Raw genomic sequence first — 16,132 nt, forward strand, 5'->3', positions numbered from 1 at the left:
GTGGCATTTCTGTGGCATATTTTCCAGAGAAGAATGTGAGCACATATCTAACAAGTGGTAAATAACCTGATTTACCATATTTAGAGAGAACATATAAAGAGGAGAAGATGTCATGGCTTCCATCCCCACTGAGACTTTTCCCTTCTTCTCTTGACAAGCATATGCCTGTCCTTCCTAGTTTCCATCACCACAAGAACCTGCTAGGCTCATGGCTTTCAGACTTCCCTTTTCACCTGACCTTCTGCCCTCTACAGACGTGAAAAGTCCACTGCGCACTGATCCCAGCAGAAAATCTGGGTGGATGTGTCTTCTCCTCCTCATCCAGCTTACCCTTGCCACCATTGGAAATCGTGCACCTTCCCCTCCTGTGGCTCCATTCACCTTCCCAATAAGCTGTACTTTGTCCCTTCCTTTTATTTCCACACTGCTTACTCTGGTTACTCCTTCCGTAATTTATAAGCTAGTTTCTTAGAGGCAACAGCAGAACCTAACTATAGCTCAATTAGTAAAAACCAAATGTATTAAAAGTTTATTAGGGAGTTCACAGAATTTCTAGGAGGGCTGGACAACCAGGCATGGAGGGTGCATGGCCTAACATAATGCTCCAAATCCTTCTGCAGGCCTGGTGTGGCAGGCACAACAACTGCCACTAATGCCAATTACATTGTGGCCACAGGCAGAGGAGGCTGAATTATGCTGTGTCCCCAGGGACTTCATCCTACAAAAACTGCAGTTGCTGCCAGAGGAAATTTTTTCAGTCTCCATTTCTTTACATCACTAACTCTTTTTTTTTTTTTTTTTTTTGCTAAGGAAGATTGGCCCTGAGCTAACATCTGTTGCCAATCTTCCTCTTTTTGCTTGAGGAAGATTGTCCCTAAGCTAACATCTATGCCAGTCTTCCTCTGTTTTGTGTGTGAGACACCACCACGGCGTGGCTTGATGAGCAGTGTGTAGGTCTGCATCTGGGATCCGAACCTGCAAACCCAGGCTGCCAAATTGGAGTATGTGAGCTTAACCACTATGCCACTGGGCTGCCTCTACATCACTGACTCTTGATTGAAAGTCTGGGTTGGTAGATCCAGTTGGCAAAGTGTTATTTTCCTCTTAATGTCCTAGCTTCAAGGGAGGCAAGGAAAGCAAGAATCTGGCATTTTTCTGCTCTGTGATGATAGACAAGCTTCTGTGGAAGCAAAGGGTTCAGCTATCACATAGCCAAAATTAACAAATATTGGTGTGTGTGTGTAAATAATATATATGTTTACATATGTATGTGAGTATAAGAAATAAGTATATTTATCATATTACTGTATAAATATTTTTATAACTACAAATACATTTTATAAATATAACTGTGCCTTTATATCTGTACATCTGTGTGTATATACACATACATTCTTGTCTGTTCCCAGGTGAGGTGACCTCTTGCTTGCAGACTCAGTGCAGTTAAATCTCCTCACCTTTCTCATGAAACTTCATAGTCGTGTGAATCATGCACAATTCTAAAAAATAGTTCAATAATTAACTGAAACACCTGTGTGCTGACAAAGACAAATGCTCATCTCCTTTATTCTGTTCATTTAAAACTCCACACACTCTTAGATCAACCAAGCTTTATTTTGTATGTTTTGATAGAGAGAAGTCTTTTTCCTAAATCTCGTCCTCCTCCTATAGGGTTTTATCTATTTTCAATGTTGTGAATGTTGCTGTACCCACAGAGCTGAAGAAGAAAATTAAGTTATTCATATTTTTACTATAATGTTAACGATATATTATGACATGCTCAATTTTATTTAAGTATTTACATTTTAATTTAAGTAGCATTTCAGTAACCCACCATTATGGTTTTCTTTTATTTTTTATTTTAGTTAAAATGTAGGAATACGTACTTAAATTCTTCTTGCATTTTTAGCTTCATGGTACTTTGTTTCTTCAAGATAACTGCTAAAGGATTACTGGGTCATGAAAGATTAATCAACACGGCATAAATATTCGTATTTATGGCAACTGACCCAAAGCACTCAGGCATTAACATTTGGGTCCTATTTAGATTGTTTTAAAGCAATTTTCTTTTCTAATTCAGGACTTCCACTGTGAGTGTTTGCCCAACAGCAAAAGGTCATCTTCTCTTAAAAACAAATAAAAGTGTGCTTGAATTTTTTAACTGGTTACCTTTGGCTTTTCCACCTATTCTTTTTAATGTAGGGTAGTATACACAGCACAGGTTTTTTTTTTTTTTCTTTTTTTGCCATTCAGTTTTACTGTGCATTTATTTAAGGGAAAAATTAGTAAACTTTTATTCTATTAGTTTATGAGGAATCAGGTTGTTAGCAGAAATGCACCTGCATAGAATTGGTCTCTATCTTCATAAAGTCATGATTTTTGCATCATAACAGGTACATTATAAAATTTCCATTGGATAAGAGTTAGGTATTTGATTCATGAGTTTCAATTCTGTCACTCACTAATTGTGGGACTTTGTATAGAAGAGAAAATTTGCTCAGAGCCAACCAATCAAGTTTCTTGGCACCACTGTGTTGATTCAGCAGCAATCCCGACTGGGGACATACCGACACTGCTGAATGGCCAGATGCTATTACGTGGGGACATTGACTCACGTGGCTACACTCTCCATATGCTAGTGAGGAAAGATTCTGTCACTGCTCATACTTATAAACAAGTGTAAGAAACCAGCAGAGGGATAAAAGAAGCTCAGATCCCATGGTGATGTTCTAGGCAGATTCCATGCTGCTTGCATTATTTTCATTGGTTCATAAGTTTTATTCATTGCATTTAAACCTTTTCATTTATTCTTGAAACCTTATTTTTAGTCATCTCTTACCCATATTGTAACTTGTATACAGCTTCCATCCACTTGGATGTGTCCCTATACCGCCTTGCCAACCAATATCAATGTTGTCGGAGGACTCCATCATGGCATGTCAAGACCCAAGTCCCTCTAACTAACTAGCTAACTAGCTAACTGAAGAAGCTCACTCTCATTACCCCCTGCAGCTGCCAGGCTCAAGGCTCGATAGCAAAGTGTGTCTGCGACAGATTCTTGGCCCTTTGTGTTGCATATTGATCAAAATATTGAGGAAAGAGATCAAGTAGCAGAGCCAAGGGCACTCCTATGGAGTTAGAAACAGAGGAAAGTTATTTTATTCAGGAAAAAAAGTTCTCTCTACTCCCACTGTTCGTCTGACAATATGAACCTAATATGGAGACTTTGGAGACTATAGCCTATCATACAGGAGATTACTTACTTCCTGAAATGGGCCCAGGAAACGTTAAATCATACCAGAGCTTCTCACAAACTACTTCTCACTCATAAACCATGAAGAACACATGTAGATTACCTAAGAAGGTATTTATGAACGCAGATTTCATCTGAAATACTCTCTTCCACTCCAAATACATAATTGTATCATCTTCTTTTTCCCTTGACCTAGAAGACCAAGATGGTGTCATTTTCGAACTCACTAACCCAGCTGCAAAGAGCAGGCTGAAACTTGCATGTGTGACATCTGGTCCATGAGAGGTTTCCCAGGAGGCTATGATTCTTCTGCTGTTTTCTGACTTTAATACCTGAAGTGTGTCTTGTGACGTTGTAACTCAGTGGATTTTGTGTGAAGTCACTCTCTCCTCCTTTATTGCCTAGCTCCAGCAGGCTGAAAGAGATGCCTGTGATCGCCGTAGATTATTGGATATCCCATTTAAGTTTACGAGCTTGAAGACTGGTCCTGCTCTGGTGCGTCTCGTTTTATTAAGCCTTTGACTGCCTCCACCCGGGGCGGCACTATTTATCTGCTTCATTTGTCCTCTACATTTTTCATTCAGACACAGGACTTTTTTCTCAGTGTTCTGTTGGAGGATTATTCAGGCCTTTGGATAGTCTTTTTTCCGCTTTAGAAAACACTGAGCTAAAGGTCTTTAAGCCCGGTCAACATGTCCCCAGAGAACACAATCCAAAAATTCAGAATCATTATGCAGAGTGTATAAATAAAGGATATTTCTCAATCAAACTTCATTTTACATGTTATTATCTAACCATTGTTGTCTTATTTAGTCAATATCTCCCCCTTTTATTTATTATAAATTGGACTGTGTCCTTTATTCCTTGAAGAAAGTGTCATAACTGTGGAGCAGGCTCTATTTCATCTTCCAGTAGATAGAGAAACTGATCATTTCTTTTTAATATGTGAGACAAATACTTCTGAAAATAACATGAGGCATTAGTTTTTCAGAAGAGAATCTTATATGGTTGACTTGGTATGGTGGCATTAAACTTTTCTTGACATGACAGAGTGGGATTTGGGATATTTGTATATGCACGTGGGTGGATGGAAGAAGGGGTGAGGACTCTCAGTCTGCTCGTTCTTATCTCCTTATCTTTCATCAGCTGTAATAACCTGTTCTAAGCAACGTTGCAGTCCTTGGTATGTTTGCTCAATCCGTTGTTATCACTGCCTCTCTCATACTTGGTCCGTTGATGTGTTGTCAAATTGAAGCAGCTAAGCAGAGTCTTCTTCCAAAAGGTTATTGCTTATAATTTTTCAATAGATGTCAGGCAGAATACCACGCACTAGTTATCAATCCCAGGGGAGGACTCTAAACACTTCTGCCCACTGCATCTTGGTATCAGAGTCTCTAAGGAAAACACAATGCGGTCATCAAGCTCTGAGTGGAACAACGCTTTACTCACATACAGAAGAGACAGAGCATGATCAGCTTCAATAGTGGGCATAAGTCCCCCATGGCCAGTGGCTCCCTCCCTGTGGCTGACACAGAGCAATTGGCCTAAGTGTACCCCTCTCATGCTGCAGTGGAAGGAACCCCGTCCCCTTCTCTTGGAGGAAGATATAGCAGTGGGGTCGGCCAGGTGCCATATGCTGCACACGCTTTAAGCAGAGACAAATAGGTACTCATTGCTCCTGAAACAAGGAACGATATTCCCACACGAGTGATAAGCCTGGCACAGGCTGTGTGTGCTCGTTATCTCCTGGTAAGACAGTGTTCCAGGCCCAAGCCCATTCTTATGTGGCTGAGTTGGGGTCAAAAAGCTGTGTGCCATGAGATGGTTTTTCCCAACAATAGGAATATGTCTCTTTTATAATAAAATTTTATCCTAAATCCTTCAGATGCCAAAAATCCATAGTCACCCCTGGAAAAATCAAAAGAACCAGAGACGGAAGCTCAGAAATAACTGAGGGATTTGGAAGAAGCAGGTGGCTTGAGGGGGGAATTGAAGGTGATGTAGCTTGCAGGCTGCAGCTACGATTCCTGACCCCCGAATGCCCATGTTCTGAGTCCATGGACAATCCCTAGGCTTATGCTTTGCTTTTCCAAGTCTGTATCCACCACAGTACCTTAAGCTTCCCTTCCCATTTTGCATCTGAATGAGGCAGCAGGATATAACTAATGTCCAGGCATCCATTCTACTTTCTTTAATTAATTCATTACCTTTTTCTTCTTTTTTTTTTTTTTGGTGTTAGGAAAATCATATTTACTTCCTAATTATTTTAGGTACCCCATAAACTCTTATTCTGTATCTTCAGATGCCGTAAATTCAGAGTCACCCCTTACAACATGCAGAAGGAGCTGGGGATTCTTCAAGAGGGAGGAAGGGGGGCTGGCCCGGTGGTGCAGTGGTTAAGTTCGCATGTTCCGCTTCTTGACAGCCTGGGGTTGCCAGTTCGATCCCTGGTGCGGACATGGCACCGCTTGGCAAAAAGCCATGCTGTGGTAGGCGTGTCACGTGTAAAAAAGTAGAGGAAGATGGGCATGGATGTTAGCTCAGGGCCATTCTTCCTCAGCAAAAAGAGGAGGATTGGTAGTAGTTAGCTCAGGGCTAATCTTCCTCAGGAAAAAAAAAAAAAGTGGGAGGAAGGAAAAGGCAGGGAGCTAGGGAGGAGAGAAGATGGGAGGAGGAAGGACTAGATTGGAAGACTGTCTTCAGTGGTAGGCTGGATTTTTTCAAAGCTCAACTCTGCTACCCAGGGGAGCTCCTGGTTTACTCTTCAGGCCTCATTACCTTGTGACCTCTCCATCACTCCCTCCCTTCTTGAAAGCGAAAAAGCCTCTCCCGTTTCTTGACATAGCACTCTTTGAATCTCCTTTATTCCTTTCACATCTGCTTTAGAAATCCATTTAAACTTGGTTTGTCCTATTTAAAGACGTTTGGTTGTGGTGTGCTCCTTGCCCCACTGGCATCAATGGGGTCTGGTCTGGCGGCTCACACTACCTGGGGCAGGTCCAGCCCTAAACGGAATCTGCTGCATTAGGGAAAACCTGGGTCTCGTTGTGCAGAATCAGCAAGTTCCTCATAATTTGCACCTTGCTTCACCGACTCAGCTCTGCGACTTTGTTTCCTCACTAATTCTTTTATCATTTCCTTTCTTCCTTTCCCTGCTACTCTTTGTTTCTCAGTTCTGGTCTGCCTCTGCTCCAGGCATTTCTCTCACTATCTCTTAGTCCTCAGGAATAGAGGGAAATCCATTTTTGGAGAAGGAAAAGGTCATTGGGGTCTTTATCCAAAATTGAAAATGAATTTTCCTTTCCAATAATCAAAGATCAATTTCACAATATTTTGTTTCAAATTTAAAAGCATAATTGCAGAAAGGGGTTTATTACTTACCCCATTTGGGAGACAAGTCAACAAACAAATCTTCATCTCGCCAAAAATGTCCAGAAATCTGTAACCAGAGCATTCTCACTACCTATAAATAACTTCTGCAGGGTCATCTGACATAGAAAACCTATTAGAAATGATATCATCTACTTCAGGCCATTTTATCCATTCTTACTATTTTTATTTGAGATGTGCCAACTTTTTCCAGTGAATGTTAGGTTTCTTCTGAGAAGAAAACAGCAATTTTGTAAATATAAGAAAATATTCCTGAAATAAAGTAGAAGTATAATTTTTAAAAATTGAAGTTTTGAGCATTGCTTATCATATTGCAGTTTTTTAAATTCTTGAAATGAAGGGAAGGCTGTAAGATACTCCTTTTTTCCCCCTTTGGAATATTGTAAATTCTCTTTATTTGTTTACTCTGTTTCTCTTTAGCTTTGTCTATGTTCTCTAAAACTGGTTTTGTTTTTCAAGAGCATGTTTTCAGGTCTCTAGTTGAGAAAATATACCAGAAAACTAGTTTCCTGCCCTTATTCTCTGTCAGCAATTGATGTCATTGCGTCATTATTTTTGAGTGGAAGTCATAGAAACACTGCATGTTTTTCAAAGCTGTTACATAATTTCCCTAAATAAGAGTCTAAAGTAGACATTAACTTTTATTATTTGATTTTACTTTTTAAATAAATTATTAAAAATTTGGGAAGCAAATTTCTTGACCAAATTTTGGTTGGAATCCTTGCTTAAGGTTGTTACGTCAGTTTCTTTATTTTCCAACCTTTATCTCATGCATTCTTATTCCAGGTTCATTCTCCCTCACGTGGATTCTGACCTTTTGCACATACCTAATTTTGTAATATTTTAGACAAGCTGTTATATGAATATGAAAAGACAACCTCTGTGAAGGAAGCTTACCTCCCAGCACAGGACAACAGACTGAGGATGCGTGCTTCCAGACGTAACGGAAGTGGTGGGCTGTGCACTGATGCACTCTTTACATTTCAGTGGAGTTTATTATTTGCTTCTCTTCCTCTTTCCTTGTGTCCCTTGAGAGTCTATACACCTGTGTATATACACATACACACACAAGTGTATATTTGTGGAGGAGCACAGGGCCTCCGTGGTGTTCAAACCCACTGTGCAACTCCGCCTTCTGAATCAGTCTCCTCAGAATTATGTCTCAAAAGGTCTGAATGACTCAGCAAGTACCTACCATTCTTCTTCTTTTCTGTCAAAACGTAGCCTATTTCCCTAAAATTATTAGTTAAATCCTTATGTAATCTTATTCCAGGACTACAGAAACAGAGTTTTATATTTAATGTATTTACTTACTATGTGTGAGTGTGTGTGTATGTAAGGAAAGGGGGCTTGAGATATTAAGGAACCAAAGGAGCCATCTCTCAAAGGACTTACCTTAGTAATTCTGTTTGAATCATGTTCCTTTTTTTTAAGTCCAAGAAATCGTATTTTTAGAGTTAATTTTGGAATTTAAGTTACTTTTCTTTCTGCCTGGGTGAGTCCTACTCATCCTGCTAGGCTTAGCTGAGACTCGAGCCGTAGGCAAGAGGGGATGAATGCCTGTGACACTCAAATCCTCTCTCATGAAACTTATAGTTATCTATATCCAGATATTATTTTGTGTCCTTGTGTCCAAACTCCTTTAAGGTGATAACTGTGTCTTTCTCATTCCTTTCTCCTCTTAGGGCAAGCGATGGGACATAATAAGCAAGGGCAAGGGCTTGCAGTGTAGACAGACGTAGGTTTGAAGGCTGCTCTGACACTTTCAACTTTCTCCTCGGACTCATTAGCCTCTCTGAGGCTCATAGTTGGCAGGTAGTTATGAGGAATAAATGAAATGATCCAAAGTATTTGTAACGTTAGATGGTCAATAAATTAGTTAGTATTATCTCTTCCTCTGCTTGGGCTAGCGCATAACAGATATGAAGCAAATTCATATTGAGTGACTAAGTGGCTGAAGTAATAGAATTTTAATCTATTATATATCCTTAACAAATATAATTTATAGTTCCTATGTTATAACATGCTTATCATCATATCTGTGCAATCCCAAAACTGTATGTAGTATTTTAGAAACATTTTTTGCTACTTCTGAACTCAAGAATCACCCTTTCTTTTGTTTGGTTTCAAATATCCTACAATTTGGCTTGACCTTTATTGCATTTATGTCAAGAGTTAAACAGATGGTTTCTGAATTTTACCCCAGATCACCCATAGTTTCTTCCCTGGCTGTCTTCTGTACTGGTCCCGGGCTCCATTAGGCTCTGGTCCTTTGCATGATTACCTTGGCATTCTTCCAAGTGGAGCCTTCTAATTTTAGAGTCAAAACACTGGAAGAACAAACCACAGATGTGCATTGAAATATGCACAGTATGGGTACAGAGCCATTTCTGAGAGTTATAATAAGAAAGGTCTTTAACCTAAAGATGTTGTTTGAAAACTTAGCATATTTCCTGTTCTTTTTCTTTGTCTAGTCCAAGAATACTACCTTGTTTTTCTCACATCACACTGGGATTTGAGAAACTAAAAATATTTTATCAAAATACTTATTTTCCAAGTATAGTCTACGTCTCTCGTACATGTATAGATCATAAGAGATTTTCAAGATTATTTTCCACTCAAAACAAGCTTTTGTTTCTATATAATACAAAGCTTTTTTGCACTTTATAATTCAATTAATCTCTTAAGGATACTTAATAAAAAACTTTTTTTCCAAAAGGAGGTCAGAAACTTCACTATTACTAAAGTCCAAACGTTTTCAAGGCCAGAATTATGCCTGTCTCATAATAGGTAGTCACTTCAGAGTCACACAGATCTGATTTCAAACACAAATCCTGAATCTTGGTAGTCATCTTTCCTTGATCAAGTAGAAAAATATTTATTTTCTGTATCCTATAGCTGCAGCAAAGTAAAATAGAAAAAATAAATAGAGGGATTTTTTTGGTGGATTTGTCTAAGATAGATGCTCTAAACAGATTTTTAAAGAGAAATTTTTTTGGAAAAGTAAGATTTAGAATCTGCATAGTAGGTTACCGCTAATTTATTTTTAAGGTCCATTTGTCAAGGGTCCTGGCTTGCTGGGGCCACTATGGTTTTCAAGATAAAGGTGAAATTGGTCTGAACCCCACCCCAGAGTTCTAGGGATCTTTGGAGGGAGAAATGGAGGAGGTTTGTGTATCTTGTAGCTTTCTCTTGACTGTTTCTTACATTTACTGATTTCTCCGTTTCCACTCTCTTCTCTCTTCTGCTTGTTCTGCCTCTTTTCTGTATTGCATTGCCTCACTGGATATCACACAGATCTTTATTTCTCTAAGTATTAACTTACAGTTTTGTGTTAGTTAACTTCATTAACATTTTAAAAATATGAGACAAGGAAAGGGAGAATTACATTGTAGCCAGAAACAGCTTGAAATTCAGTATTTGACATAAAGTTGAATTTTCTCCTGTTTTTGAAAGTGCCGTCTGCCATTTCATCCCTGGAGAATTTTCCTTAGTCTTCTACTAGGTTGTCAGTCCCCTGTGTGTAGCTGGGTCTCCGCTCTTCTCTCACCTCTGTCGCCTTGTCTTATGTGCCTCGAAGACCCCAGCACCTCGCTTCCCTTTCACTTCCTCTGAAGAGCCATTGACTCTCCCTTTGTCCCGCCACAGACATTCAGGGTTTCTACCACAGGGCTTCATCTTTCGATACATGCCATCAGGCAATGGTTTTCTTCTCGTTTCTTTTTAACTCAAGTACACTCTAGAAGAATTTTGGATCCCCTCACGCACATTTTTAAGTTGATGTCTAAAATTTGTTTTCTTGTGTTTCAATAATTGCAAAGGAAGTCATTCCTGGTATATTTCTACATGCTTTTGGTCTATTTAAAATATTTAAGTTTCAAAAGTTGTAGATTTAGTTCACTCAGTTCTGGAAAATGACTGCCATATAGCCTAATTCCCAAAGCCAGTCCTTACTATCAAACTAATCAACCCATCCAACTCATTTTCTAACAGAAAAGATCAATTCAAATAAACATGTTAATATGTGTTGCTGTGACACTCATCTCACATTTGAATTCTAATTCTAAGATAGACAGGTGGACAAACATGGAAACATATATGGTTTGTGGACAAAGGTCTTAGTAAAGAGTGGAGCTGTAGATCACTGTTTCACTGTTGAGGTTTTCACTCTCCCTTGGCCCAAAACAGGAAGTCTCCAAACTGTCTAGTCTCCAGACTTCCCAGAGGGCGTTGAAGACCCTGTGCGTGGCCTTAGCGGATCTCTTACTGTTCCATCACATTTATCTTGCTTTTCCGGGCAAACTAGACCGATTGCCTTTGCCTGAACATATGTGCTTTCTGCAGTCTTCCTTTTGTTCCTCCTCTTTCCTTTGCCAAGAGCATCCACTCATTGACCTCCCCATGTTGAAGCTGGACCGTTTGTTTGTTTGATACGTATTTACTGAGCTCCAGTCTATGCGAGGAACTAACTATACTTGTCATTTTAGAGAAAGATACTGATAGAGTGTTTTGTTTTTCCTTTAGTTGGATGCGAATGCTCCCTGCTTTTAAGTATCTTAGAATAGTTTGCATCTCACAGAACAGTTTCCTTGCCTGCGTGGTACACCAGTTAACTGTGTGCTTGTCCCTTACCTCCTACTAGATGAAGTGTATTGGAAGCAGGAGCAATGCCTTCATTGTTGTAACTCTGGTAGAGCCTCAGTCAGCTCCTGGCCCTTACTCAGTGCTCAAGAATCTGTCACATTGAATGGCGTCTAGAGGCACCCTATGGGGATTAGTAGAACCAGAACTCAAAAAGTCTGGTTCCAAGACCCCACTAACCAGAGGCATTCACTTCTGACTCCTCAGGAATTCCATGTGTACTGACAGATAAGTTTTCCCAGGCAGCACCCACCCAGCCCTCTCCTGCAGAAAGGACTTGCTTTAGAACAAGCTTCATCCAGGGTCAAGAGAGAGAGGCTGGAGACCCTGCATTCCATTCTTACCCACCTATTCCCTATACAGTTGGGAAGCACATGTGAAAGTTGACTTAATTAAACTGACAATGTTGTTGACTTTTATTAAGCAAATACTGTCAAAACCAAATTGAAAGCTAAGTTATTTTAAGTAATTTTCAGGGTGCAAACATTTTACTTGAAATCCCATTAACTAAACTGTCTAATTTGGCTGAAAGCCCTGACCGTGCTTTGGGTCAGAAAGATTGACCCCCATCCTTTTTCAGGTGGCTTCAGACTAAATATCAGCTCAGGTGCGCATGTCACATTAGGAACCTTTGATGCACCTGTGTTCAGAGAGCTCGCCATTCCAGATGAAGTACGTGTGCCCCATCACCTTTAGCCTAACATTCTTTTTGGGCCTTCTGAAATGTATGACTCCAAAACCAAAAGTAAAAACAAAAAGGAATCAGGGAAGAGACAGAAGAAGTAAGCCAGGTGGCTTTTCAGATCTTTTACTTTGTGCTTTTAACGTCAATCTTGTATTGCTGTTTCCTTAAGTGGAATAAGAATTTGGACATGAAAGAATGAAATGAGTGAAAATTGAGCACCTTTCTGACAGAGACTATCTTAGTCATTTGATAGTCATAGGACTGTGAGAACCAAGGTTGGATACCAATCCATCATGTCAACAGTGATCAACATTGGTTTAGTTTTTCATGTGCAATATTTTATCTTGGTAAACAAAAATGATAAAAAGAGGCAATAAATTACTAAACTTGGTATGCAAAAAGTAATAGTAATATTAACACTTGCTGTCAGAGGCACTATTTAACCTGTGTTGATGAGGTCACATAAAATCACTGGCCTCTTAAGTTCATTGTTTTTGCTTTCTTTTTAATTCTCTTTGCAGGTAAAGATAAGATTAAAGTGTCTGAGGATGACTTGAAAAAACTCCTTCTGATTAAATGGTGTGTTTTGGAATCCATTCGTTTAAGAGCCCCTGGTATCATTGCTAGAAAAGTGGTGAAGCCGGTTAAAATTCTGGTGAGTTTTTGTTTAGTTTTAAGATAATCAACCTTCTAGGAAATAACAAAAGTACATATTTTGCCCATATATCATTAGGTAATTCTTTAAGTTCCATTAAGCACTAAGTGACCCTGGAACAGGTTGCTAATAAGAGCTGTGCAGCAACATTTTATTAATATAGATATTTATCTGTCGGTGACTGTTTTAGTTAAAACATAATAATAATCATTTAATAATCATTTTGGCTCTGTGATTCTGCATCAGAATTAGTGTAATCCTGTTTCAGTCGAGCAGGTGGTTTGGATAGTCTCTTCTCTGCTGAACCAACCATTGACTGTTCCTGAGCAGCAATAGGTTGAGGAAATTCAGATGTCAGGAAAGTTCTTTAGGATGACTGCAAGACAATTTCAGGCCACAGATCACAGCTGTGGGAACAGATGGCAGGAGTGCCGTGGATAATAGTGGCTGTTATTAGCAATCAGCAAGTGAGTGAGGGAGAGAGGTCCTTTCTATGGGCAAAGTAGAAGGAAGTTCTCGAGTGCACTATGATAGGTATGCCCATGGCAGACTTTCGGTTCAATATTTGGTGAATCAATCAGGCAGAACCAAGTATTTCTTTCAGAATGGTTTGGCTTGGAGCCTGCATCATCCAGGTAGATCACATTTAGTCAGCCTTCCGCTCCTGCTGGCTTTTTATACACAGATTGACAGTGCTTGCGTTTAACCAGGAAAATTTATAGTGGTAGAACGCAAAAAGACAAAAAAATCCAAATTTTATGAAAAGTCGCAACTTGCTAAATCCAAAGGAGATTTAGTTTAACTGATCTTACATAAATTATATATTTATGTATAAATATATATTTTTATAAATTAAATATTTTTTATAAATTAAAAAATATTTTTAAAATATATAAATATATTAACATAAAATTATATGTTTATATATCTTACATAAATTAGTTTTAGTGGGATTTTAACAATTTTTGCTTTTAAATAATCAAATTATTAATTACTTTAAACTATGAGTATAAAAGAGCATGCTTTGAGAGGAAACAGTGAAACAACTTGGTGCAATTAAGTGGAGCAATGTGTTTATTACTCTGAATATTACTATCATTTTTATTGAACTTTAGGTCTTATTTATATTCTGGCTGGTAGATAATTAGCTGAATTGCAGAATAGGTATTTGTCTGCCAGTGAGTATCTTGATTGTTACTTTAAGCATACAGATCCTATACATGTTTTGTTAGATTTATACCTAAATAGTTCAGTTATTTGGGGGCTTTTGTAAATGATATTTTTAAAAATTTGGATTCTCCATCTGTATTTTGACCTTGTATCTTCAGCTTTAATAAACCTAGTTATTGGTCCTAAGAGTGTCTTTGTAGGTTCCTTAGGAGTTTCTATGGAGACAATATTGTAATTTCTTCCTTTCCTATCTGCATGCTTTTTATTTCTTTTTCTTGCCTTATTGCACTGGCTCTGACTTCCAGTGCTATGTTGACTAACAATGGTGACAGCAGATGTCCTTGCCTTGTTCCTGATCTTAAGGGGAAAGTGTTTAGTCTTTCACTAAGTATGACGTTAGCTGTAAGTTTTTGGTAGATACTCCTTATCACGTTGAGGAAATTCACCTCTATTTCTAACTTGCTGGTAATTCTCATCATGATAATTTAATCATGGGTGTTGGATTTTTGTCTAATTCTTTTTCTGCATCAATTGGTATAATCATATACTTTTTCTCCTTTAATCTCTTGATGTGGTGGATTTCATATACTGGTTTTTGAATGTTGTACCAGCCTTTCATACCATGAATAAATCTCATTTGATCATGGTGTATAATTCTTTTCATATGTTGTTAGATTTATTTTGCTAATATTTTCTTGAGGACTTTTGCATCCAAGTTCATGCAAGATATTGGTCTCAGTTTTCTTGTGTTTTCGTACTATTTTTGTCTGGTTTCTATATCATGACAGTCTCTTAAAAGGCGTTTTATGTTTGTCCTGTCCTCTTCTCATAAGCACTCAGATTCCCCTTTTTTCTTCTTTCCTCTCTCCTCCAACCTCCCTTCCTCCCTTCTTTCTCTCTCTCTCTCTTCTTCCTTCCTTCCTTCCTTTCTTTGTTTCTTTCACATTTATTTACTTGTGAAAGGCAGTAGAGAAAAAATCTGCATATGATTCCCCTCTTCTTCTTCCTTAATTCTTTTCTTTTCCTCTAATTTTCTCTTTCTAATCTAATTCTTCAAGTTCTTTTGCCCTGAAATCTCTCTCCATTAAAATTGCCATTTCACCTCTACAAATTATGCCCATGCCCAAAACAGAGAGAAAAAAAACTATAAAGATCCTTATATCTAAATTCTTGTAGATATTCTTTTTCCTGTTGCTTTTGCATCTTTTTCTCTCTCTCTCTCAGCTTCAGCATGGCTTACAGAGCTTCAAAACATTCTGTCTTGGGCTTCTCTGACCAGTCATTCTGCTGCCACATATATGGCAGCTTTCCATGCCCCTTCTCAAACCCAACACCTGACTTGTGCTATTTCATTAGCTAAATACATGAGACCATCACAGGATAGTTTTATAACAAAAAAAATTTTAATTTGTTACAAAGATAGATTTTCTTCCCAGACCCAAATAAAAACCTTTCTGCACATGCCACTTTCGAACCAACGTAATGCACTTCTGCGTCTGCGTTCTTTTTGGCTTCTGCTATCCTGACCTTCAGTACAGTCTTATGTCACTTAATGATGGGGATGTGTTCTGAGAAACGTGTCATTAGGCAATGACATCATTGTGCAAACATCATAGCATGTACTTACACAAGTCTAGATGGTACAGCCTACTACACACCTAGGCTATATGGTACTGATTTCACGGGACCACCTATATATACATGGTCTGTTGTTGGCCGAAATGTTGTTAAGGGGTGCATGACTGTGTTCTTATGCTGTTCATTTATCTTTTTTTGCTTGATTGTACTTACACCCCAGTACTTCTCCCTTCAAATAGATGCTCCCTTTTCCTTACTGTTCTCTTGTCACACTGTAATCATCCCCTTCCTTTTCCTTTATCTTTTACTGTACTATCACCTGAAGTCTATCTTCTTTGCCCCCTCTTTTTTCCCTTCTAGTAGTACTTTTCCACTGGGTAGATGTTAGTTTCATGGTTTTTTTCATTTTAGGACCCTTGAAGATGAGTCAGTTGATTTCTCCCTTCCTTGTTTTTATTTTACCATAAGGTGTTGGCACAAAGGTATTTGTTTTGCACCATAAAATTTCTAGGCAACTCACTTGTTTGCTGGTCAAGTTGCAACATTGCTTGATGCAGTCACTCTACATTTCACCCCCCCATACACCACCTGAAACACTTCTCTATCCTTAAGCAAGTAACTCTTGGGGGAGCTTTTAACTGCATATCCTTCTCAGGACTGTGTTCTACCACAAGGCCTTGTAACTTTTGTTGGGGCTATTAATACCTCATATTTTTTCAAAGGTAATTTTTACTTGTTTCAACAGCTTTACCAAAAGAAA

At 38.6% G+C, this 16,132-nt stretch overlaps 1 protein-coding gene across 2 annotated transcripts in view; it reads left to right on the forward strand.

Moving 5' to 3' along the window:
* The window catches only part of LOC124226385 (24-hydroxycholesterol 7-alpha-hydroxylase), a 91,548-nt gene that overhangs the window by 43,721 nt on the left and 31,695 nt on the right, over window positions 1-16,132 (forward strand). For both annotated transcript variants that reach the window (XM_046639610.1, XM_046639609.1), the window contains exon 8: window positions 12,491-12,624. In XM_046639610.1, the coding sequence (XP_046495566.1) occupies window positions 12,491-12,624 (134 nt within the window). The remainder of the gene's footprint in view (window positions 1-12,490; window positions 12,625-16,132) is intronic.

The sequence above is a fragment of the Equus quagga genome, chromosome 15 (assembly GCF_021613505.1).
Source record: "Equus quagga isolate Etosha38 chromosome 15, UCLA_HA_Equagga_1.0, whole genome shotgun sequence".
NCBI classification, from domain to species: domain Eukaryota; kingdom Metazoa; phylum Chordata; class Mammalia; order Perissodactyla; family Equidae; genus Equus; species Equus quagga.